Source organism: Malania oleifera, chromosome 2, assembly GCF_029873635.1.
Source record: "Malania oleifera isolate guangnan ecotype guangnan chromosome 2, ASM2987363v1, whole genome shotgun sequence".
Taxonomy (NCBI): domain Eukaryota; kingdom Viridiplantae; phylum Streptophyta; class Magnoliopsida; order Santalales; family Ximeniaceae; genus Malania; species Malania oleifera.
The window spans coordinates 128,936,725-128,961,365 of record NC_080418.1 but is presented as its reverse complement, the minus strand read 5'-3'; the positions used below and the strand labels follow the sequence as shown (position 1 = coordinate 128,961,365).

Genomic DNA, 24,641 nt, shown 5'->3' with positions numbered 1-24,641 from the left:
TTTCAGATTACTGCTCACTGTGCCTACACCCACGAGTTACGCTCTCTCTGTCCTAATGCCTCTCTCTATCTCCCTCATGTTATCGTCACCATGAATCCGAGCTCATCAAACGCTCAATCGATGGCGGCCTCGACCCCTACGGATAGTTCCGGCAAGAAGGTGAGGAAGCCGTATACCATCACCAAGTCCAGAGAGAGTTGGACCGAAGAAGAGCACGACAAGTTCCTCGAAGCTCTGCAACTGTCCGTTTTTTCTTGTTCCCAGTCTTCTCTTTTCCGTTTCTCTTAAAAAATTTCATTTCGTCTCTACTTTCTTTGACTTCTATTGCGTCTTGATTATCGATCTTGATATATATGATTTAATCTTCTTATGAGCTTCTATGGAGTTGGTTTTGCTTTTGTAGATGTTTTTTTCTTTTTTGGGGTGGGGGGAGGTAATTATTTCAACTTGGTTTTTGTTTTTGATTGGTTGTTCTCTTTATATTGATTTGGTTGCTGGTGTAGGAGATAATCTTAGCTCTGTAGCCCGAATATAAATGATGACATAGATATGAATTTAACAAGAAGTTTATTATTATTGCTTAGTATTGCATGTTGTGAATCTTGGAAGCTTTGATACCAATTTTTAGCACCACGGAAATTTAGTGGATTACTCGGCAAGTGAAAAACAATTAGGAGTTGTCAAACGATGAATATAAAACACAAGAATTTTTGGCAATAGTTTTAGTTTCATAGTGATACGTCAACAGGTAATCAAAATGATGAACAAGCTTCACTAGATTAATGGAGACAACAGAGAAAAAAATAATTTTATCAAAACGAGTGCCAACAAAATCGCAAACAACTGAAAAATCTACAATCTATGATAACCTAGAACAAACTCCTTAATTTTAGGATGCCAGGAAAATTTTTATGTGCTCAGTCCGAATTCCTTGCAACATTTGACATTCCAACTTAAATTTACATAAGTCAGCTCGAAAAGAGGTTTTCCATTAAAATTAACCATGTAAACAGAATTTGCATGGAAGCTAATGACAAGTAATTTGACAGTTAGCTTCAGTAGGCCTGACATGCTTTAATTTGGGAAATTTTATATAGATCACATTCATTTTGGTTGAACAGGGCTTCCTTGAGATGAATTTAGTGTTAAGAACTTCCAATGATGAGTGCTTCCAAGTACCTTGTATATTGGCCCTTTCGACTATTATTGCAATTTAGTCTTTTGCACACACACACACACACACACACATATATATTACTTGAATATGGCTGGCAGTTAGATCTCAGTTATTGCGTGAATCAGCCTCTGAAATTTAGTTTTTCGGCTTCTGTGTCATTAGGTTTGACCGTGACTGGAAGAAGATTGAAGATTTCATTGGTTCAAAGACAGTGATTCAGGTGCTTAGTACATCATATTACACCTGCCTGTGGCAAGCTTACCTTTGGTTTGATGGTAGTTTGTACAGTAGTACTTGTTTATTTGCCAGCTCTATTAACTGCAGATTTGCTAGCTATATTAACTGCACCCATCTTAAAATCTCAAAGTATTAGTGGGGCTTGGATAAAGTGCATGATGCATAGGGTTGGCTCCATGCTATGTCACATGAACACTTAAAAATATGTGAAGTGCCCATATCAGCTGGAGGACTGATGAATTAAGAAAGAGAGAAGTGAGACACATTCTTAGTTGCCAACACGTTATTCTTAGCATAGGTCCCCAAATTACTTTTTTAATTTGCTTCCTTCGTCTATATTTTTATAGAGTGCCCACATTGAACTGATTGGCTTCATTTTGCCTACAAAACTAGAATGAAAAATTTTCATACGTCTGCAAGTTAACCATGGTGTTGTGTTCTTTGACATAAACAAATTTGTAGAAATCCCGAAGACCATTAGAGGATTTCGAGAATAAAGGGTCAATAATACGAGAGATTGTATAGGGAATTATTGGGCAGATTTTAGGCATTTATTTTAGGAATTCTTGCCTTGTTAATATGCGATTGTATTATATATAGAGAGAAGTGGTTGTACAAAAATTAATTTAAGAAATACAGAAATTCAATTATGTTTTCATGGTATTAGAGCTAGGATTTTTGAACCTTAGTTAACAATTGTAGACGGCGCCGTCAACAGTAGAGGGTCGAGCTCCTCTGAAACTCTCGACGGCGACTTCGAAGCCATCTCCATCGGAGGCTCAATAGGACTTGACAACTTGTCCTTCCAGCTAACGGTGGAGAAGATGAATGGAAAAAACTACTGAGAATGGTCACAATCGATCAAACTTGTGATCGATGGCAAGGGAAAGTTTGGGTTTCTTATCGGCAAGACACGAAGACCTGCCCCAACAGAAGCTGCCGCCCTTCGGAAATGGAAATCGGAGAACTCCATGGTCACGGCGTGGTTGATAAACTTAATGAAGCCGTTGATCGGGAGGACCTATCTCTTCCTGCCTTTGGAGAAGGACGTCTGGGACGCCGTTCGTGAGACCTACTCCGACGTTGAGAACTCGTCTCAGATCTTCAAGCTTAAGATGAGACTGTGGCAAATGAAACAGGGAAAGCGGAACATTACGGAGTATTATATGGAGATGTCGGTTCTTTGGTAGGAACTCGATATGAGTTTCGAAGAAGAGTGGGAATGCCCGGGAGATAGCGTTCGATACAAAAAAACGCATCGAAAATGAACGGGTGTTTGAGTTTCTTGTTGGTTTAAATCAGAACCTTGATGATGTTCGTGGAAGAATTCTGGTTCATCGTCCCTTACCATCAACACGCGAAGTGTTCTCGGAAGCGAGACGAGAAGAAAGTAGGCGTAAGGTGATGCTGAAGGAGGCAGTCTCTACTGATCATACTGGACCAGAAATGTCTGCCTTGGTATCTTGAGGAACTATTCTAGGATCCAGTTCAAGACAGCAGAAAGGACGTCCCTAGTGTGAACATTGTCGAAAAATTGGCCACACTAAGGAGACGTGTTATGAGATACATGGGAAACCAGCTGACTGGAAGCCACGACAAGGCAACAAAAATCGTGGCTACCAAGCCACGGTTGACAAACAAGCCGAAAGACCTCAAGGGGAGAAATGCAGTAATAATTCCAATTCAAGTGCTGCGTTTAACTTTGAGCAGTTGGAACAATTCTACAAAATGTTTTCTACCTTTCAGACTTCGGGTCAGTCTTCCACAAATATTTCTTCAGTTTCTTTAGCTCAAAGAGGTAATTTTTTGCAAGCCTTGAGTATAAATCCTTGGATTATTGATTCTGGTGCCTTTGACCACATGACCGATGCTTATCATCTATTTTCATCAGATTCACACTGTGCTAGAAATTTGAAAGTTAAAATTGTGGATGAATCACTCTTGTCTGTCGCAGGCAAAGGGAATATCTGACTCTCTGACTCCATCACACTAGAGTCTGTTATTCATGTTTCTAATTCATCCTGCAACTTACTAACCATTAGTCAGTTAACAAAAAATTCCAATTGTTCTGCTAAAGTTTTTCCCTCTCATTGTGTTTTTCGGGACCTATCATCGGGGAAGACGATTGGCAGTGCTAAGGAATATGAGGAACTCTACTACTTTGAGGAGGCTACTGTGAGTGAACAATGTCAAATTGCTAGCTGTGATTCTGCATCTGTTCCTAAGGATAGTAATATTTTGTTATGGCATTTTAGAATGGGTCATCCCAATTTCCAATGTTTGAGACAGTTATTTCCTTCCATTTGTTCGAATAAAACATCATTTGACTTTCAATGTGAAATTTTTGAAATTGCAAAACATCATCGTACTTCTTTCCCAAAGTCCAAATACAAACCAACTTTACCGTTTACTATGATTCACAGTGATGTATGGGGTCCATCTAACACTCTTAATCGTACCTACACAAAATGGTTTGTCACTTTCATTGATGTCACACTTGTATTTGTTGGGTATACTTGTTGAAAGATAAACCTTAAGTACTTTCTGTGTTTATCAATTTTTATTCCATGATTCAAACACAATTGCACACAAAAATTCGAATTATATGTAATCCTATTCTGGGAAATTATTTACAAGAACATGGAATAATACATCAAAGTAAAAAATGGGGTTGCCGAACGGAAAAATAAACATATCCTTGAAGTAGCTCGTGCATTGTTGTTTACTATTAATGTGCCAAAATTGTTTTGGGGGGATGCCATTCTCACAGCTACATATCTCATCAACAGAATGCCTAGTCGAGTTCTCTCTTTTGCTTCACCTCTTCAAAAATTCCAGGCATTTTTTCCAAACTCCCATCTCAGCTCAAATCTCTCCCTAAAAGTGTTTGGTTGTACTACTTTTGTCCATATATATCATCGACGTAAACTGGATCCACGTGCTCTCAAGTGTGTCTTTCTTGGCTATTCTTCTACCCAAAAAGGGTACAAATGTTATGATCCTACAACAAAAAGGGTATTCGTGAGTCTCGATGTTACTTTCTTTGAAACTACTCCTTACTTCCAAAAACCCTCTCTTTAGGGGGAGACTGTGGGTAGCAAAGAAGCTCAAGTTTTGGATTTCAATACCTTTATTATTGCAACTGAACCTGTGCCAAACATTGAACTTGTTACTGTACCTGTCCCAAACATTGAGCTTGTCATAAAAAACCCTCCTAACCTACCAAATACAAAAGAAAACTTGAATTCGGGGGGAGATGCAAGAAAACAATATAACAAGGAGATACTTGTCTACTCAAGAAAGCCAAAATTAAAGGACACAGAGAATCTCATACCTGAAGGACCAAAATAGTAGGAACTGGTGATAGATCCAAGCAACCATGAGTCTTCATCCACTCCTGGTCAGGTAATATCTTCAAGTAACCTTGAATCTTCCTTTGATAAACCTGCACATGATGATCTCAATTTACCCATTGTAGTCAGAAAACAAACTAGGTCATGTACTAAATATCCTTGGTCAAAATTCTTGTCTTATAAAAGCTTGTCTATAGAATATCATGCTTTTACTTCTAACCTTGATAGGATAAAAATTTCAAAGAATATCCAGGAAGCCTTGAAGATTCCTGAATGGAGGGAAGCTATAATGGAGGAAATGTGGGCTCTGGAAAAGAATGGAACTTGGGACGTTATGAATTTGCCGAGAGGGAAGAAGCTAGTTGGTTGTAAATGGGTCTTCACAGTGAAATATAGAGCTGATGGGATAGTTGAACGCTATAAAGCCAGATTTGTTGCAAAAGGATTTACATAGACCTTTGGCATTAACTACACGGAGACATTTGCACCAGTGGCAAAACTGAATACAGTTTGGGTTCTCTTGTCCTTGGCAGCCAACTTGGATTGGCCACTGTAACAACTCGACATTAAAAATGTGTTTCTAAATGGTGAGTTAGAAGAAGAAATCGACATGATGATACCTCCAGGTTTCAGTAAAAGAGGTAAAGAAAACAGGGTATGTAAACTCAAAAAGTCCCTGTATAGACTCAAGCAATCTCCTAGAGCATGGTTCGACAGGTTTGCGAAGGTGAGAAAAAACCAAGGATATCGACAAGGGCAATCAGATCACATTATGTTTTTCCATCAGTCTGAAAGTGGTGAAGAAAACAATTTTGATTGTGTATGTTAATGATATAATCCTAACTGGAGATGATACAATGGAGATGGAAAGATTGAAGAAAGTCCTAGCTGCTGAGTTTGAAGTTAAAGACCTGGGACAAATGCGATGCTTCTTAGGAATGGAAGTTGCCAGATCAAAAAAGGGTATCAGTGTCTCTCAGCGAAAGTATATCCTTGATCTCCTAACCGAAACTGGCATGCTTGGATGCAAACCTAGTGAACCCCCCATTGAAGCAGTAAAGAGAGTTGAAGACTGCGGAATATCGGTTGAAAAGGAGAGGTATCAGAGATTGGTTGGGAAACTCATCTATCTATCGCATACTAGACCCGACATTGCATTTGCAGTTAGTGTGGTAAGCCAACGCATGCATTCACCCAAAAAGACTCACCTAGATGCCGTGTACAAGATCCTTAGGTATCTCAAGGGTTCTCTGGGCAAAGGACTCTTCTTCAAGAAGTATGAAAGCAAGGAAGTAGAATTTTTCACAGATGCAGATTGGGCAGGATCAATAGAAGATAGAAGGTCTACCACTGGATATTGCACCTTTGTATGGGGAAATTTGGTGACTTCGAGGAGTAAAAAATAGAATGTACTGGTTCGAAGTAGTGCTGAAGCTGAATTCAGGGCAGCTACACAAGGGATATGTGAAGAACTGTGGTTACAGAAACTCTTGGAGGAGTTACATGTCACGGTAAAGTTCCCTATCAAACTCTATTGTGATAGCAAAGCAGCCATTAACATCTCTCTCAATCTAGTCCAGCATGACAGAACCAAACATGTAGAGGTGGACAGACACTTTATTAAGGAAAAGGTTGAAGAAGGAACCATTTGCATGACCTATGTTCCTACCAAAGAACAAACAATTGACATTTTCACCAAAGGAATACCTCGACAAAGTTTTAATGATTTCATATACGAGTTGGATATGATTGACATTTATGATCCAACTTGAGGGGGAGTGTAGAAATCCCGAAGATCATTAGAGGATTCCGAAAATAAAGTGTCAATTGCACGAGAGATTGTATAGGGAATTATTGGGCAGATTTTATGCATTTATTTTAGGAATTCTTTCCTTGTTAATATGCGATTGTATTATATATAGAGAGAAGTGGTTGTATACAAATTAATTCAAGAAATACAGAAATTCAATTCTATTTTCAAAATTAGACATAGAGATGTCACTAAATCCTGACTAACCCCATGTCCATGTAACATAGACCTCACAATATCAATAAGATTAGACAGCTCACCAACGCCATTGAAGCAATCTTGACTAATCAACTTGTCAATCTTATGCCATTCATATCTTTAATAGATGCTTTGCCTGTTTTGGTTTAAGATCAATTATATGATATTCCATATCAGGAGTGTTCTAATTATCTTTGATATCCTATAACTCATCAAAATTTCTCTTGTTTGTGCATTTACGTGACTCTACTTGAATGCAAGAAACAAATGCTTAGTAATGTATTTTGTAACTTGTAATTATAATGTGCTGGAGTTCTAATGTTTTTATACTACTACAAGAAAATTTGTTATAACCCAGTTGTGTCATGCTATCTATTATCTGGTTAAGACATTTAATCCTTTAACTTGTCCACCAATTGCTTGCTAATGGTCTTAGGTGGCTTTGATAGCTTCATTGAGATACACTTTGGTTATGCCTCCAGCCTAATGTGAATGGGTTCACTCATGTGAAGAGAAATAGATTTTTCATTCCATACGGAAAGACAGGTGGGCATGAAATAGAATCTAAGTGAAAAAGAATCTACCGGATGACATAGTCCTATGAACAGTTGTTTAGCCCATAATTTGGACCTGGCTCTATTGAGCTATATTTGACGTTGTGACTAAGGTTGGCAAGAATGCTGTTGTGTTAAATTGGACAGAACTCCTCTGGACATCAAACATGCAACCTTCTGATTAGGATTTGATTTAGAATCATTCAATATATATATGATTGGATTAATATTATTTTTTTGATATGAACTTTAATTCATTTTGTAGTAAACCATGCATTATTCATGTATAAGTTATGTTTCATGCGGTTAGTAAAATCCATACTTCTTTATGAATTGTGGCCCAACATCAGACCATTCTTTGCTGATTGCTCCCCTTGCAGATACGGAGTCATGCCCAGAAATATTTTTTGAAGGTCCAAAAGAATGGGACAATAGCACATGTGCCACCGCCACGTCCTAAGCGCAAAGCTGCTCATCCTTACCCACAAAAGGCATCCAAAAATGGTTTGTCTGTATTACCGACGACAAATAGTTTTTGTTGAATAATTTTAGTTGAGCTGTTGGCATCATCAAGTCTGACATGCTATTTGTTGAATTGGTTGGCAATTTTAGTGCCGCTGCAAGCATCTCTGGCTTATCCATCATCATTGAATACTCTCGTGCCTGGATATACTCAATGGGATGATTCTTCCATGCTTGCAAATGCTGCATCAAGTGGAATTTTGCCATCCCAAGATGAATATGCCAATCTTCATGGATTCGAAGGCATGCATATGTTTCTATCTGTTATATTTCACCTGACAATATAAATAGTCCTATTTAAAGGGAACTTTCCAGCACTTATTTTGGAATACAACATTACTGATTCAGCTGACATTGGATCAAAGGGGATGGTAGCTAGGATTACTAAGAGCAGTGTTAGTGGCATTGGGATTTCAAGCAGAATGCTACCATCTTATGAGATACCAAAGCAAGGGAAACAAGGTTCTGTTCTCCATGGTAATATTCTGGACCAAAAATTTGTGTTTCAAGGTGAATGATTAGCTTAATTAAGGCTGAGCATGATCAAGTCATAAATTCATTGTAGCTATAGTGGCACATGGTATTATCTGATCATCTCTATTACGTACCATGAATGTTTTAAACTATATGCATATTGGCACTTCTTTTCACATGCCCTGCTTGTATTGTCAGAATGCAGGCAACAACTTTAAGCATTGTTCAGCCAACAAGTTTCAGTCTTTTAGTTATCTACTTGAATGTTCTCCTACATTCCCAGTTTTATGACTTAGATTATCAGAGTGACAGAGTCAACAATATGTGAAAGCAAAGCCATACAAACTTTTAGAATTGTAAGAACTGTATTGATTGTAGATGTATTAATGCCTAACAGTTTGGAATAAACTTTTAGATTTTTATTGTTGGCTTGGTACGTTAATTTTCTTATTGGTAATATCCCCTTTTGGCACCCAATTCTTATATCAATTTGCTAATGAATTATTCCACTGGCATTAATTTCTTTTAATCCTTGAGATGTTCATTTGTTTGAGTACCTAATTTCATGGTTTTGAACATGACTTTATCATTTGCTTTGGTCACTTATGTGTGTTTTTACATTCATTTATGTTTTTCACTTACATTTTCAATCAAAAAATGACGCTGTCTCTCATTTTTTTTGGTCTGTCTTTGCCAGGTATACCAGATTTTGCTGAAGTGTATAGCTTCATTGGAAGTGTTTTTGATCCGGACACTAAAGGTCATGTGCAGAAGCTCAAGGAGATGGATCCTATTAATTTTGAAACTGTGAGTTAACTAATACTTATCATTATTTCAGTGGTCGAAGGTCGCATGAGTTTTCCTGTTTCATAAAATATTAGTGGGAAGCATGGTCTTAAATTTCCATGAAATTGTTGAAATTTCTGGTGAAATTTTCGGTTTCCATCACTCTCGAAATCAAAATAGCAGTCTATTTCCATCTTACATAATTTCCGTTGAAATTTCAATTAACATCCAAAATTTATCTAAATCTCAAAATTTTATCAAAACTTGTCGAAATTTTAACTGTAGAATGAAATTTCCTCAGAATTGAAATGAGAGATTTAGGAGTGAAGTGAAATTTCTCTCTTAATTTAATTAATTTTTTTAACGAAACAAAAGATTATTATGAGGGCTTTTGAAATTATATGAAAAAATAAACTTACAACAACTTTTTATTTAACCAGTCATGTCTGAATTATCATTATTTGTATATTAAATAATATTTACATGATTTGTGAATTTCATTTGTATTAAGTAAATATGTTTAATGCACATTTTATCTAACAAATATGTTTGATACATATTATATTACTACTTTTCCACCTCATACACAACATAGATGTATTTAACTTGTAATATATTAGTCCTAAAAGTTACATTATTATGTCTATTAACCATTTCTAAAGTTTCATAAAAGAATTCCATACTTTACTACTGATTTTCATTATTTTTTTAAATCGAAATTGAAATTTCCATTGACATTTCCGTACTTTTGGAGCTTCGGAATTTGAGTTGGAATCAAAATTTAAGACCTTAGTGGGAAGATGATCTGTTATCAACTTATTAGAAAAGATAAGACCATGGAAATGGGCGGGTTTGTGGTTAGCGCTCATAATTATTCCATACAAAATTATCTACATATTCCAAGTTTTTACATAATAGGACTCAACATTGAATTCAATAATGCCATCAGAGCGAAACTATTGAACTAATTGGAGGATGTAGAACATGCTAATAGCACAAACAGTAGCAGAGCCAGGAATTTTATCTCGGGGGAACAACACCAACAACTAAAATATTTTCCTCATGTGTTAAAATATTCTAAAAATAAAATTAAAATTAAAACTTTCTTATAAAAAGAAAAATCAAGTTATATATTCTTGTATCATGAATCGGATGACTATATTGGACTATAAACAAGCAAAGAGGTTATCCAAGAAAGGCTATTTTGATATTTGCTATCTCTTCCCTCTATTGTATTATTCTTTTATATATATATATATATATATATATATGTATATATATATATGTATGTATGTATGTATGTATGTATATATATGCATATTAAAGAATTTCCATGTTTTGGGGATCCAATCTCAAATAATGTTTTATTTTTGTGCACACAATGGGTTATGCTAGGGAAATTTAGATTTATTTGTTTATTTTTTCCCCACCCGGGGGGGGGGGGTTGTTGTAATTGTATTATAATTATAAGTATTATTTATTATTCGTTCTATTTATTACTTTATTTATATTTATTACTATATTAATTAGATTACTATATTAGATAATTATATATCATATAAATTATATATTAGAATAATAATATAATACTATATTAGAATGTATAAGTATATAAATTAGAATATTAAACTATAGTAGAATATTATTGGTGGTGGTGGGGGTGGGGGTGGGGGGTGGGGGGAGGAAGTGAGTCTGAACATGCACAAGCAGCACAATGTCTATGGTAGTCCCATGTCTGGGCTCAAGGCAGTGTATTATTTTGGTTTAAATTTTGCCTTAGTGAGCATCCATCAGTTGTTTGTTTTCTATTTTTGTCTGGGTGTATGTTCGATTATATTGTTTCCTTTTACTGAATGATTTAGAAAAAGTCGAGCTCACTAGGCAATATATTGTTGGGGATCAAGAAGCAACAATCACACAAGCAAGAAATAAACAAGTAAAATGAACACCAAGATTTAACGTGGTTCGGCCCAAACTGGCCTACGTCCGCAGAGCACACCGATCTTCACTGAAAAACTGGGAGAAAATACAAGAGGAGGAGGAGGCAACTGCACTCCACTCAACTCAACTCACTCTTTCTCACACCTCTCTCTCTCTCTCTCACCTTCAACTCAATTACACTCACATTATATTACATGCACACACATCTCCATTTATATAGATGGGTGGGGATGGATAGAAATGGAAGGTGGTAATGAGGTTCAATGAGGTGATTCAATGGGGTGAGCTGGGATTAGCACTGACACTACATCACATCAAAGCTGGCATTCTACAGCTCATCAAGGTTGTCTCTCTACAGCTCATCAAGGCTCCGTTTCCATTACAGCTCAACATATATCACGGCATCTTAGAGTTGGACATAAATCCTTTTTCTCGATTTAGATTCATCTAGGACAATATTTTTCTATTGTTGGACACAATCGTGGGTGTTACCTGCATCCTTTTTGGTGTGCTCGTTGTTGATGCTGTGCCTTCAATTTTGGCTTAGTTTGCTTCCCTTTACTTGTACATTTATTGGCCTCCATTGCACACAATTGGATCTTCTTAGATTAGTTGTCCTCATTTTTCCATCAAGTATATATTCTTACAAGTGGTTTCATTTCTTAGTGAACCCTTCTCATGTTTCACCCATTCAATTAAACATCTTCATTTTGGTTTAGTTTTTTAGGCAAGGGTGCAATGCTGTCGAGGTCAATATAATTCTAGAACTAACTGATCAAGTTGTTCCATAATTCTCTTTGTTCCTGACTCAATCTGAAGTTCCTGACTCAATCTGAACCATGTGAAGAACAAATCAGAACCAAATTGAGCCTGACCATCCTAGGCTGAGGTAAAAGTTGTGTGCAAATCTACTTTTTATTTTATAAACTTATAATATTTTTCTCACCTATAAGGGATCCATTTATATAATTTACCCTAGAACAAACTGGCCTAAACTGATTCTAAGTAACTTGAATCCAATATCCATTCAAGGAGGCATAATAATTGAACTAACTAAAGCCTAGGGGTTGGCCTGATTTTGGTTTTGAGGACTGAAACGTACTGCATGCTCATCATAAATCCTAGTTGGCCTTATGATTGTTTTAACATTTTCCTTCGTAACTTTACGTTTTTGGAAATTTTCATTTTTAATGATATACTTTTGGCTATCATGCGACTCCTAGAAGCACATTTTCACCTCATCCTACTCTTAATTGTATGGGCAAGTCAATGTCATTCTTTCATCCTCAATAAATTTTCAACATAATAAAAAAATTTCCCTTGTTTATCTACTGACCATTGATTTTTTTTTTTAAATAATAATAATAAAAGACATTTGTTAAGGAAAAGAGGATAGAAATACAATCTAAGAGAGTATAAAAGACATTTGTTAAGGAAAAGAAGATAGAAATACAATCTAAGAGAGTATAAAAAAATCCTTGGAAAAATAATTTTAAAAAATAAGAAAAGAAGGAAACCTAACACAACTGATTCAAAAAACCTTTTTTTCTACTCCTTCCCTTCATAATTGGTAAAACACATTTAAATTGGTAACTCTTGTGGTCCCTTTTTCATCTTGCTCTTTCCACAATCCAACCTAACATCCTTCTCTCCTGGATCTAATTGTCCAAAATATTTTGAGTTTCAATATCCTTTTTGTCAACTTCATTTTCTAGAAAGGCAAGAGTGGGCAAAAAACTATTGCTGTAATTCCATCACAGTCTCCTCCACCTGATCATTTCCATTTTTTTAATATGGCCCTCTTCCTCGAAGTTAGGAATCCCTTCCTCTCCTATGGTACAAGTGTCTAAGACACATGAAGGATATCCAAAGAATTTGAGGTTCATTCAGTAACGATCAAACTCACTTTCAAAATCACTCTCCTCATCAGCCACTCCATTTCTTCTCCTCCATAGTCAGTTCTCTCTCGCAACCCATTTCCAAAGAAACACTCCTAGACTTAACTAGGCTCTCCAATGGCCTTGGTTTTAAAAAAAAAAAAAAAAAAAACTATTTTCTCATTTATATGCATGGTAGCCATGTTGTCATATTTGATCTATTTTGTTTGGGCCTTCCATGCTAACAATCTCTGTTTAGGTTCAAAGTTATGCTATTTTGTTGAGCTGTGACTCATATTCAGAGGGTATACTCTTGAAGGTTGTTACTAATTAGAGTCATGGTCCAATACAATTGTATATCATATGAGGGTATGAGATAGTATGTTGTCATGGTGCAATACAACTATATATCATATGAGGGTACGACATGGTATGTTAGAGTCATGGTGCAATACGACTATATATCATATGATGGGTACGGTACAATATGGTAGAGTCATAGTGCAATACAACTGTATATCATATAAGGTACGATACAGTATATTAGAGTCGTGGTGCAGTACACCTGTATATTATATGAAGGTATTTTTGGGTTTCATATGGGGCTATATATACACATTGTAGCGGAGGATTGAACCTGGAGAAGACAATTTTTCATTGATAGTGAAAGTTGCACAGGGTTTCCATGGAAATAGGCATATTGCTGAACTATGAAAATTCGTGTTCTTCTTTTCCTTTCGTTTTTTCTCTAATTTTTGTATTTGCTTTGTGTGTGCGCACATAATCTTAGGGTTTTATTTCTCAACATGTATAATATAAGAAGTTGCAAAATCAACTAAATAATGTAATACTTCACTATATCATGTATGCATATGAACCTAATATTAGGAGAGGAAAAAAAAGGTAAGATACTTGTGGTATTAAGTGGTTTTTGGGAATGGAGTGGTGATGAGGTGAAGATGTTTTAACTTATATAGTGGTAGTTCAGAATTTGGTGCTGGGAGATGTGTACAAACAATCTTAGTTGAATTTTCCCTGCCCAACTTTTGCTTATTAAGTTGAGAAGGCTGAAAAAGGCATTGTTTGCAGTGGATGACTAGCATCAAAGAAACTTGTATTGAGATGTAGGTTCACCATAATTGTCAAATGTCCCAAAAAAATAAAAGAAATAAAAAGAAATCTGTGTTCAAAACAAGAAAGAAAGAAAGAAGAAGAAAATGAAAAATAGAACTAGAAAATTAAAAGGACAATTGTTGCATTTCCACTTACTATATGTTCTATTTATTTTTTTGAATGATTTGATTATTTGTGCTTTTCTGATTTGGGCACAAAGCAGAAAATATCTAAGCATATCAAGCTTTAGGAAAGCAACCATGTGCATGCATATAACGAGGAAAATAAATTTTCAATTAGCAAAATGTTAATTTGTTCTTAACAAAAGATAATTTAAAAATCCAAATCATACACGTGTACACAAAGATTCATATAAACACGTTACATATTCTTGCTGTTTCTGAATCTGTAATCATTTAACTGAAAAAGTGGAATTTTTTTTTGCTGAAAAAGTTATTCGATGTTAATATATTGAATATAATTGAAGTTATACTGCAAGGCAGTTTTAAAATAAAAAAAAAATGATAAGAAAATGAATAATTGACTTTGATCCTATAGAGTTGATTATAGAAATAGAAATAATTATTGCTAAGGAGTTAGTCTCATTTTCTTCTCTCTTTTGCTCCCCAAAAGGTCAGTCTCAAATTTATGGCTGAAATTATCTTAATTCTATAGTAAATTCATCCCATTTACAAATTATGACCACTTATATACTCTACATAAACTTTATAATTTTGGAAAAAATGAGGAAAATTGTATTACTACTAACAACATTAAAAAAAATAAAGGAAATGTAAGATAAATAAACACTTATTGACACACTGACTCACTGCTTCTAAGAGTAAAGCATGCCCCTCTAAGCACATGTCCAAGTGCACAAAGGTTGTGGTGACCTACCCTGTAGTAGTCAACAGTGTATAATTTATTGTGGAAGAGTAGTCATGGGAGGGAGTGAGTCTCTGCATGAAGGTGAAGAATAATTGTACAAAAAATTATGGTTTTATTCCTTGATGAAATAAATGAAAAATAATTTTACTTAAAACCATATTTCTTTCTTTCTTTTGAAATATCATCATATTTACTATAATTCCCTACGTATTTTCAAATATAAAACAAATAATTTTGATTAATGGCATCAAATAAATTTTGATACATGGGACATGAGTTGAGAAGTATCTAATGCATTATGATGCTGTCTTATGGACTATGAATTGACACTTTGTATAAACAAGGCAATATTACAAAAAATTGATAAAATCTACAGTTTCTATGAATTGAATTCCTTGTAATGAGATGGACTTCTCACTCATATTAGATTCTCTAATCTTGGCTGTTCTTTGCTGGGTGGCACTAATAGGCTTAATGCATTATGATGGTGTCTTATGAACTATGAATTGACACAAGGACTTTGAATTGACACTTTGTATAAACAAGGCAAGATTACAAAAAATTGATGAAATCTACAGTTTCTATGAATTGAATTCCTTGTAATGATATGGACATCTCACTCATTTTAGGTTCTATAATCTTGGCTGTTCTTTGCTGGGTGGCACTAATAGGCTTAGTGCATTATGATGGTGTCTTATGAACTATGAATTGAACACTGTATAAACAAGGCAGGGTTACAAAAATTTGATGAAATATACAATCTATGAATTGAATTCCTTGTAATGAAATGAACCTCCTTACATTAGATTCTCTAATCTTAGCTGTTCTTTGCTGTGTGGCACTAACAGGCCTATGCCCCTGCTTGGATTTTATGAGTGTGTTAGAGAACTTGCCTAAGCTCTCATATGAAGTGGCCCCACTATGACATTCATATAGGTGAATCCGTCACATGTGCACTATAATTAGGCACCACCTAATTTCAAGCTATGGATTCATTAAAAAGTTATAATGCCCAATCTCATCCCATTGCAGTTCACACAATCTACGCCATAGGGATGGGGAAAAAGTGTATAATATGATGGTGCTACAATCACCCAGTGACTTGTTATTACCCACATGAGCTGATTTCCTGGAGTCTCCATTCATTGAAGTTAGGTTAACATCACTCGTGATTCGTGTATACCCTTAGTCTAGACTCTCCACAGTTATTATACTCCAAGTTGACTGCATGCAAATAGGTGACTACCCTCACACTTTGTTCCTTTCCAATGGAATTATATTCAACAGAATAACACAGCTTGGCTGTTCAACCACTTGGTTAATCCAATTTCTGTAATGATTAGTTACTGTAGTTCTTTTATTTTTCCTTTTTTTTTCTTGCAAATTAAATGATCAAGCTCTTATTGTCCATTTTGGACAAAACACCATACAATTCCATATTTTTGTTGATCTATAAGCCAGGCTCTAAATCAATTTCCATGGGTTTTAGGGTTTTAGAATTTTGGTGACTCCAAGATGGAGTGAACAGAGCCCATTGTGGAGAAGGTCTCCAATCGAGAAGCTCGAGAAGCCATATTTGCAACAAGAAATTGAGAGATTTTGATAATTGAGTATTTGAATTTTAGGCTTTTTACCAGTGAGTCCTTTGATGCTTCAGCTCCATCATTGTGGTAGCTAGCTATCATATCACATATTTTTGCATCATTTCTCATGAGTGATGAATTTCAAGTTTTGCACGTGCTAACCACCTAACAACCTTATATTGCATGCTTACATTTGTGCAGTAGAGATTTTTCTTGCTTCTATTATTCTCCTTCTCAGACGACTGATGACATCAACTTGATTATCATGTGAGCATGCAGATACATCATATTCCTTTTAAGTTTAGGTATATGATTATTTAATAAAATAGCAATTAATTGATTCAATGTTCACACAATTACCGAATAGTATAGCTTCCGTCTAGAATCAAATAGCAAGGTAAAGAACACCTCAATGGAAAGAACATGCATGTAAATATTTAGAAGCATAAAAACTTCAAAAGTTGCCAACATCTAAATGTCAAAAATAGAGCACACCACACTAGAAATAGTTATAAGGAGAACACATGTCCAACCTTCCTCTTTTCTAAGCCCTATTCTTGTTCCTGCTTCTCCTTCTGTAAATATGACAATAGGATACCACACTGATTTCTTGGTTTTATCCTTTGAGAACTGGTTCACATACGGGGCTAACATAGTAGACTAAAGAGTAATAGAAAAATCTAGTTGAAATTAGTCTGATGGTCAGACATTGCTATTGTACTTCATGAATTTTTACAATGATGAGATTGTATAAGATGAATGACAGTTGTGGGATCTAATCTTCCTTTACCCAAATTCCTGGACGTAGCTTAATGTGAATTTGAGGCACATCTTCATTCCTGATTTTTGTATTTGCACAATAATGGCCTCACAAATTCTTTTATTCTCTGTCATGAAACCTTGGTGTCTTGTGAATGGTTTTTCATTTTTTTCCACCTTTTGTGGATGTGAATGTTGAGCTAAAATGGAAATGGAGAGTCTTGATGAGCTTTGATGAGGATGAGCTGCGGGGAGCCAGCTTTAATGCACTCGAGTGGGCGCTAATCCGTGTCGGTGCTAATCATCCCAGCTTGTCTCATTTAATCACTCCATTGAATCCCATTAAACGCCTTCCTTTACTATCCATCCCATTCAACTATATAATGGAGAAATGTGTGCATGAATGTGATGTGAGTGAATGTGAGAATAATTTAGTTGAAGGTGAGAGAGAGAGGTGTGTGAGTTAAGTTAAGTGGAGTGCAGTTGCCTCCTCCTCTTGTATTTTTCTCCAAAGTTATAGTGGAATTCGGTGTGCTCCGTGGACATAGGTCAGATTGGACTGAACCACGTTAAATATTGTGTTCCTATTTTGCTTGTTTATTTTAATTGTTGTGTGATTGTTGTTCTTAGATCCCTAACAGTGAAAGCCAAGTTTTTTGCATGGTTGATCTTTATCAATTTTATCTATGGTCCTTATAACATTGAATTGATCTTTTTGTTATATATTTTTTATTCCTCCAACTATGTAAATAACTGAATTTGATGATGTGCATGCAGGTTTTGCTATTGATGAGAAACCTGACCATTAACCTATCTAGCCCTGATTTTGAGCAGATTGTAAGTGTTCATATTCTTCATTTACTTGTCAATGATTCTTAGCGGCATGAGACTCATTCCTGCTATGAATAATATTCTCATGCTCATTATGAAGGTTATGTTAAAATTTTTAGGCTTTATGTTTCCAGTAGGTGGCTGAGCTGGATGCAGTTTATACTTGACAGTTTTCTTGATTTTGTAAAAAAAGGACTTAATATCTTCCTTGTTCAAACGCATGTGTAATGTTGGCACTGGGGAAGTTGTTGAAATCCCAAGTATCCTTGGGAATATTGAGTAAATTAGGAAAGTGGGTAAATGTAGAAGATTGTGTATTGTTCTGTAAGGAGATTGTTTCCTTGTTTACAATATTTGATTGTATTATATATTGTAAGATTAGGATGTACATGATTCAGAATTCAAGAAATAAAGAAATTTCATTATGTTTTCATGGTATTAGAGCTAGGGTTTCTAAACCTTAGTTAGCAATGGCTGATGGCGCCGTCAATAGCAGAGGGTCGTGCTCCTCTGAAACTTTCGACGGTGATTCTCAAGCCACCTCCATCGTGGGGTCTCTTAGATCAAGTCTAATGGCGGCATCGCGGCGACTTCGAGAACTCCAGTCGTAGCCGGTGAACAAGACCTGTGTCGATTGCTCCCAGAAGAACCTGCAATGGGTGTCGGTATCGTACGGCGTCTTCATGTGTCTTGAGTGCTCTAGCAAGCACCGCAGCGACCTCGTTGCTTACATCAGTTTCGTTCAATCGGTGACAATGGACTCCTGGTTGGAGATCCATCTCAAGAAGATGGAAGACGGCAGCAACGAGCAGCTTAACGTCTTCTACAAGCGCAGCGGCGACCATTTCGTGGATGACCTCCTAAACTTCTCGTCCGACATAGGCGATGACGACAAAACCAAAGCGAGTCTACCTTCTTCTATTTCCATCTTGACCAAGCCGGAACTCGATTATTTGCAACCGTTTGTTCCTTGAAGTTGCAGAAGAAGAACTAGAATGGCTATTGAACAAAGATGCCTTCCCGAAGCAATGGAGCCCAGTGTCGGTTCTTGAAACAAGCAATAGTAACAGTATTGGCAGGATGCATTCAAACTCTCATAGGAAGGTAATGGAGATGAGAAAACTAAAGCAGAGTGAGGTGGTGGCGATGAAGTCTCTGGATATGTCCCCACAGGATAAAGCGGCCATAATTGCAAACGATGCTGCAATTAAAAATTATGGAGGGGAGCCTGTTATTGATGGAAAAATGTTGAGGTAGGGCCTACCTAGTTCAGTGGATCAGACCTCGTTTAGTTATTGTACGGCTTCGTCTTCCACAAACATTTTTTTGGGTTCTTTATCCCAAAGAGGTAATTTTTTGCAAGTCTTGAATATAACCTCTAAATCCAAAACTCCTTGGATTATTGATTTTGGTGCTTCTAACCACATGACTGATGCCTACCATCTTTTCTCATCATATTCACCTTGTGCTGGAAATTTGAAAGTTAAAATTGCAGATGGATCACTCTTTTCTGTCGTAGGCAAAGTGAATATCCGACTCTCTGACTCCATCACACTAGAGTCCGTTCTTCATGTTCCTAATTTATCTTGCAACTTACTAACCATTAGCCAATTAACTAAAAACTCCAATTGTTTTGCTAAATTTCTTCCCTCTCATTGTGTTTTTCAGTACCTATCATCGGGGAAGACGATTGACAATGCTAAGGAGTATGAGGGATTCTACTACTTTGAAGAGGCTAATGTGAGTGAACAATGTAAAACTGCTATTTGTGATTCTGCATTTGTTTCTAGTGATAGTGAAATTTTGTCATGGCATTCTAGGATGGGTCATCCAAATTTTCAATATCTAAGACGTTTATTTCCTTCCATTTTTTCAAATAAAACGTCTTCTGAATTTCAGTGTGAGATTTGTGAACTTGCAAAATATTAGCGTAATTCCTTTCCTAAATCCACATACAAACCATCCAGACCCTTTACTATGATTCATAGTGATTTATGGGGGCCTTCATGCTCTCTTAATCGCACTCACACGAGATGGTTTGTTACTTTTATTGATGATCATACTTGTATTTGTTGGGTTTACTTGTTGAAAGATAAAACTGAAGTTCGTTCTATTTTCGCTAGTTTCCACTCCATGATTCAAACACAATTCCAAACTCACATTCAAATTCTACGAACTAATAATGGTACGGAATATTTCAATGATATCTTAGGACATTATCTTTAAGAAAATGGAATTGTTCATCAAAGTTCCTGTGTGGATACCTCTTAATAAAATGGGGTTGCTGAACGTAAAATAGGCATATTCTTGAAGTAGTTTGGACATTGATGTTCACTACAAATATGAAAAAATATTTTTGGGGCGATGCCATTTTGACAGCTACATATCTTATTAATCGAATGCCTAGTCGAGTTCTTTATTTTGCAACTCCTCTCCAGAAACTCCAAGAATGGTTTCCTAACACTCGGCTTGACTCCAATCTCTCTTTGAAAATCTTTGGATGTACTGCATTTGTTCATATTCATGCTCATAATCGGGATAAATTGGAACCTTGTGCCATTAAGTGCGTTTTTATTGGTTACTCTCCTATTCAAAAAGGCTACAAATGTTATGATCCTATCATGAAAAAGTTGTTTGTTAGCCTTGATGTCACGTTCTTTGAAACAACTCCTTATTTCCCAAGACCCTCTCTTTAGGGGGAGAAATGGAGTGAAGATTGGTTCTTTGATTTCTTTGTTGATGAATCTGTGCCATACACTGAGTCTACCATGGCATCATTTCCTAAATCTACCATTGCATCATTTCCTGACCTATCATGCACAAAAGATCACTTAACCTCAGGGGGAGATGCAGAAAAGCAAAACAACACAGAAATACTTGTTTACTCAAGAAATTCGAACACAAAGAATAGGGAGAATCTCATACCTAAGGCGCCAAGAGTGTTGGAACCGGTGATAGCTCCGAGCAACCATGAGTCCACGCCCAATCTCGATTAGGTAATAGATGGTCATGAGCTCCCTTCTGATAAGCCTGTACCTGATGACATCAATTTACCCATTGCAGTTAGAAAACAAACCAGGTCATGTACTCAATATCCCTAGTCTAAATACATGTCTTATAAAAGCTTGTCTACAGGATATCTTGTTTTTACCTCTAACCTTGATAGGATGAAAATTCCAAAGGATATTCAGGAAGCCCTAGAAAATTTTGAATGGAGTAAGGCTGGAGGAAATGTGGACCTTGGAGAAAAATGGAACTTAGGACGTTATGAATTTGCTGAGAGGGAAGAAGCCAGTTGGTTGTAAATGAGTCTTCACAGTGAAATATAAGGCTGATGGGATAGTTGAACGATATAAAGCCACACTTGTTGCAAAAGGATTTACACAGACTTATGACATTGACTACACGGAGACATTTGTACTAGTGGCAAACTTGAATACAGTTCTGGTCCTCTTGTCCTTGGTAGCTAATTAGATTGGCCATTACAACAACTCGACATTAAGAATGCATTTCTAAATGACGAGTTAGAAGAATAAGTCTACATGATGATACCACCAGGTTTCAGTAAGAAAGGTGAAGAAAACAGAGTATGTAAACTCAAGAAGTCCTTGTATGGACTCAAGCAATCCCCCAGAGCATGGTTCAACAAATTTGCAAAAGTAATAAAGAACCAAGGATATCAACAAGGGCAATCAGATCACACTATGTTCTTCTGACAGTTTGAAAGTGGTAAGAGAACAATTATGATAGTGTAGGTTGATGATATAATCCTAACTGGGGATGATATAGTAGAGATGGAGAGATTAAAGAAAGTCCTAGCTACTAAGTTTGAAGTTAAAGACTTGGGACAAATGCGGTATTTCTTGGGAATGGAAGTTGCTAGATCAAAAAAGGGTATCGGTGTCTCTCAGCGAAAGTATATCACTGATCTCCTAACCGAAACTGGCATGCTTGGATGCAAACCTAGTGAAACCCCGATTGACACAGTAAAGAGGGTCGAAGACTGCGAAATACTAGTTGAAAAGGAGAGGTATCAGAGATTGGTTGGTAAGCTAATCTACCTATCACATACCAAACCCGATATTGCATTTGCGGTAAGTGTGGTAAGCCAACATATGCATTCACTAAAAAAGACTCACCTAGATGCTGTGTACATGATCCTCAAGTACCTCAAGGGCGCTCCGGGCAAAGGACTCTTCTCCAAGAAATGTGAAAGCAATGAAGTAGAAATTTTTACAGATGTAGATTGGGCAGGATCAGTGGAAGATAGAAGGTCTACCACTGGATTTTGCACCTTCGTATGGGGAAATTTGGTAACTTGGAGAAGCAAAAAATAGAATGTAGTGGCTCGAAGTAATGCTGAAGCTGAATTCAAGGCAGTTGCACAAGGAATATGTGAAGGACTGTGGTTACAGAAACTCTTGGAAGAGCTACAGATTCTGGTGAAATTTCCTATCAAAATCTATTGTGACAACAAAGCATCCATCAGTATCTCTCTCAATCCAGTTCAACATGACAGGACTAAACATGTGGAAGTGGACCGACATTTTATCAAAGAGAAGGTTAAAGAAGGAACCATTTGTATGACTTATGTACCTACCAAGGAACAAACTGCAGATATCTTTACTAAGCGTTAGCATGACAGAACTTTGATGATTTCATTAGCAAGTTGGAGATGATTAATATCTATGATCCAACTTGAGGGGGAGTGTTGAAATCCTGAGTAACCTTGGGAATATTGAGTAAATTAGGAAAGTGGGTAAATGTAGAAGATTGTATATTGTTCTGTAGGGAGATTGTTTCTTTGTTTAGAATATTTGATTGTATTATATATTGTAAGATTAGGATGTACATGATTCAGAATTCAAGAAATAAAGAAATTTCATTCTGTTTTCAGAAGCCCTCACAAGTTGCTTGATATTCATGGAGAGCTCCAACATGATACAAAAAGTTAAGCCTTTGGTCTTAGGCTCATCTGTGTATATAATCCACTCATCTTCTGCTATGTGGGACAACTCACAAGTGGAATTTCTTAATACACAACAAATTATGCTTGTTTTACGCAGAAAAGTTACATATTCCATGTTGCACAATACGTAAGGAGGCAAGTGGTTATAAAACTATGATCTTTAACACAATGCACTTATCAGTTTAATGCCCATGCCACAATATTCACTGGCACTGATGTGAAAAGAAAAATTATTATAATTATCTGATACCACTAATGAAGAAATAAAAAAATTGGTTTTCCATAAGGTTTTTGAAGATATCATCTGTTTTTAAGTAACTAATCTATTTAGGCCTGAATCAGAAACTGTTGACAATGTTGTTTGATAAGTTCAATGCAAGGAAAAATTCTGCTCATTGTCTCCAGAGCCCCTCATCAGTCTCCTTTACTAGGCTTCAACTATTTCAGAACTGAAAACTGGCGAAAATTTTTTGATAAAGATACCTTATTTGATATTCTTGGCCATGTTGGGCCATTCATGAAATCTTTTTAACCATTGCATCGTAGCCTTGACAATATCCTTTTGTCATCCTTGTCCAGAGAAAGGTCCTGTCACCATATGATAGTACCAAAACAGTAGGGGTTGCTGCAGGGGATGTTGTCAAGAATCAAAACAATGACCTGTCATTTTGAACAGCTGAACAGTATGTGTTTTCAATTCTCTCTCTCTCTCTCTCTCTCTCTCTCTCTCTCTCTCTCTCTCTCTCCTTTGTCATCTTTACTTGTCCTTTCTTCCTTTTTGTAATGTTTCTGTTTTACAGATTCTAGATGATGTTTTGCTAGAATTTGTATGTTTTCTTCACTGGTGTCATGTGAAGAGACGGTTCCAGTATTGCACGCAAAGTTTGGGGATATAGCAGCAAAGTCCCTGCCGTGAGAGTTTCAGAGGCTTGCTGAAGAGAATTTCACCTGAAGACCAAAAGCTCAGAGAGATCTAAAACTTCCCAGGTCCATAAAGATCTAAATGTCAGTAGCTGTGATACGAGTGTTGTTGCTATTATAGTGATATGGGGTTTTAATAATGTATATCTCATGTAATTTATTAAGGAACAGTTTTTGTCTTTTCTTTTAGGCTATGCCCCAAAAGTTTTGTGGAGTTGCCAAATCTGTGTAGCAATGAGAGTTTTTCATTGTAAGGTCTTTTGCATTAGCCTCCTGAATTTTCAGTGCAATTTCACATGCTAGAATTATGTTCCATCTTCTTGAATAGATGTCATCAACTGCACTTACCACAACTGGGAATGATGGTTCGATCTTTTCCCTTTGCAATCGAACTGTCATATTGCTCTGTGACCAGTATTACTGTGAGCCAGGACTCCTTGATTGAAAACCAGATGAAGGCAAATCAACAAGGATATTTGCCATGAGGCCTATGATCGTCAGATAGCACTGCGCAGCCGTGCTCTTTCATTCCTAGCAGTCTTCTTTAGTATTTCTGTCTTGAACTTCTCATTGTCATTGGCTTGGATTTGGAACGATAATAGGGTGGTTAATGGTTATGGCATTCTATTGCTGCTGATCTATCTGGCC

At 36.3% G+C, this 24,641-nt stretch overlaps 1 protein-coding gene across 1 annotated transcript; it reads left to right on the top strand.

The window, feature by feature from the left end:
• LOC131148626 (protein REVEILLE 8-like) lies at positions 1 to 24,308 on the top strand. Its single transcript, XM_058098462.1, has 9 exons — positions 1 to 242; positions 1,340 to 1,397; positions 7,710 to 7,833; positions 7,942 to 8,094; positions 8,200 to 8,328; positions 9,023 to 9,132; positions 18,050 to 18,109; positions 23,652 to 23,755; positions 23,873 to 24,308. The coding sequence occupies exons 1-8, from the start codon at positions 91 to 93 to the stop codon at positions 23,742 to 23,744; spliced, it is 879 nt and encodes a 292-aa protein (XP_057954445.1). The 5' UTR covers positions 1 to 90; the 3' UTR covers positions 23,745 to 23,755; positions 23,873 to 24,308.
• Positions 24,309 to 24,641: the final 333 nt, after the last annotated feature.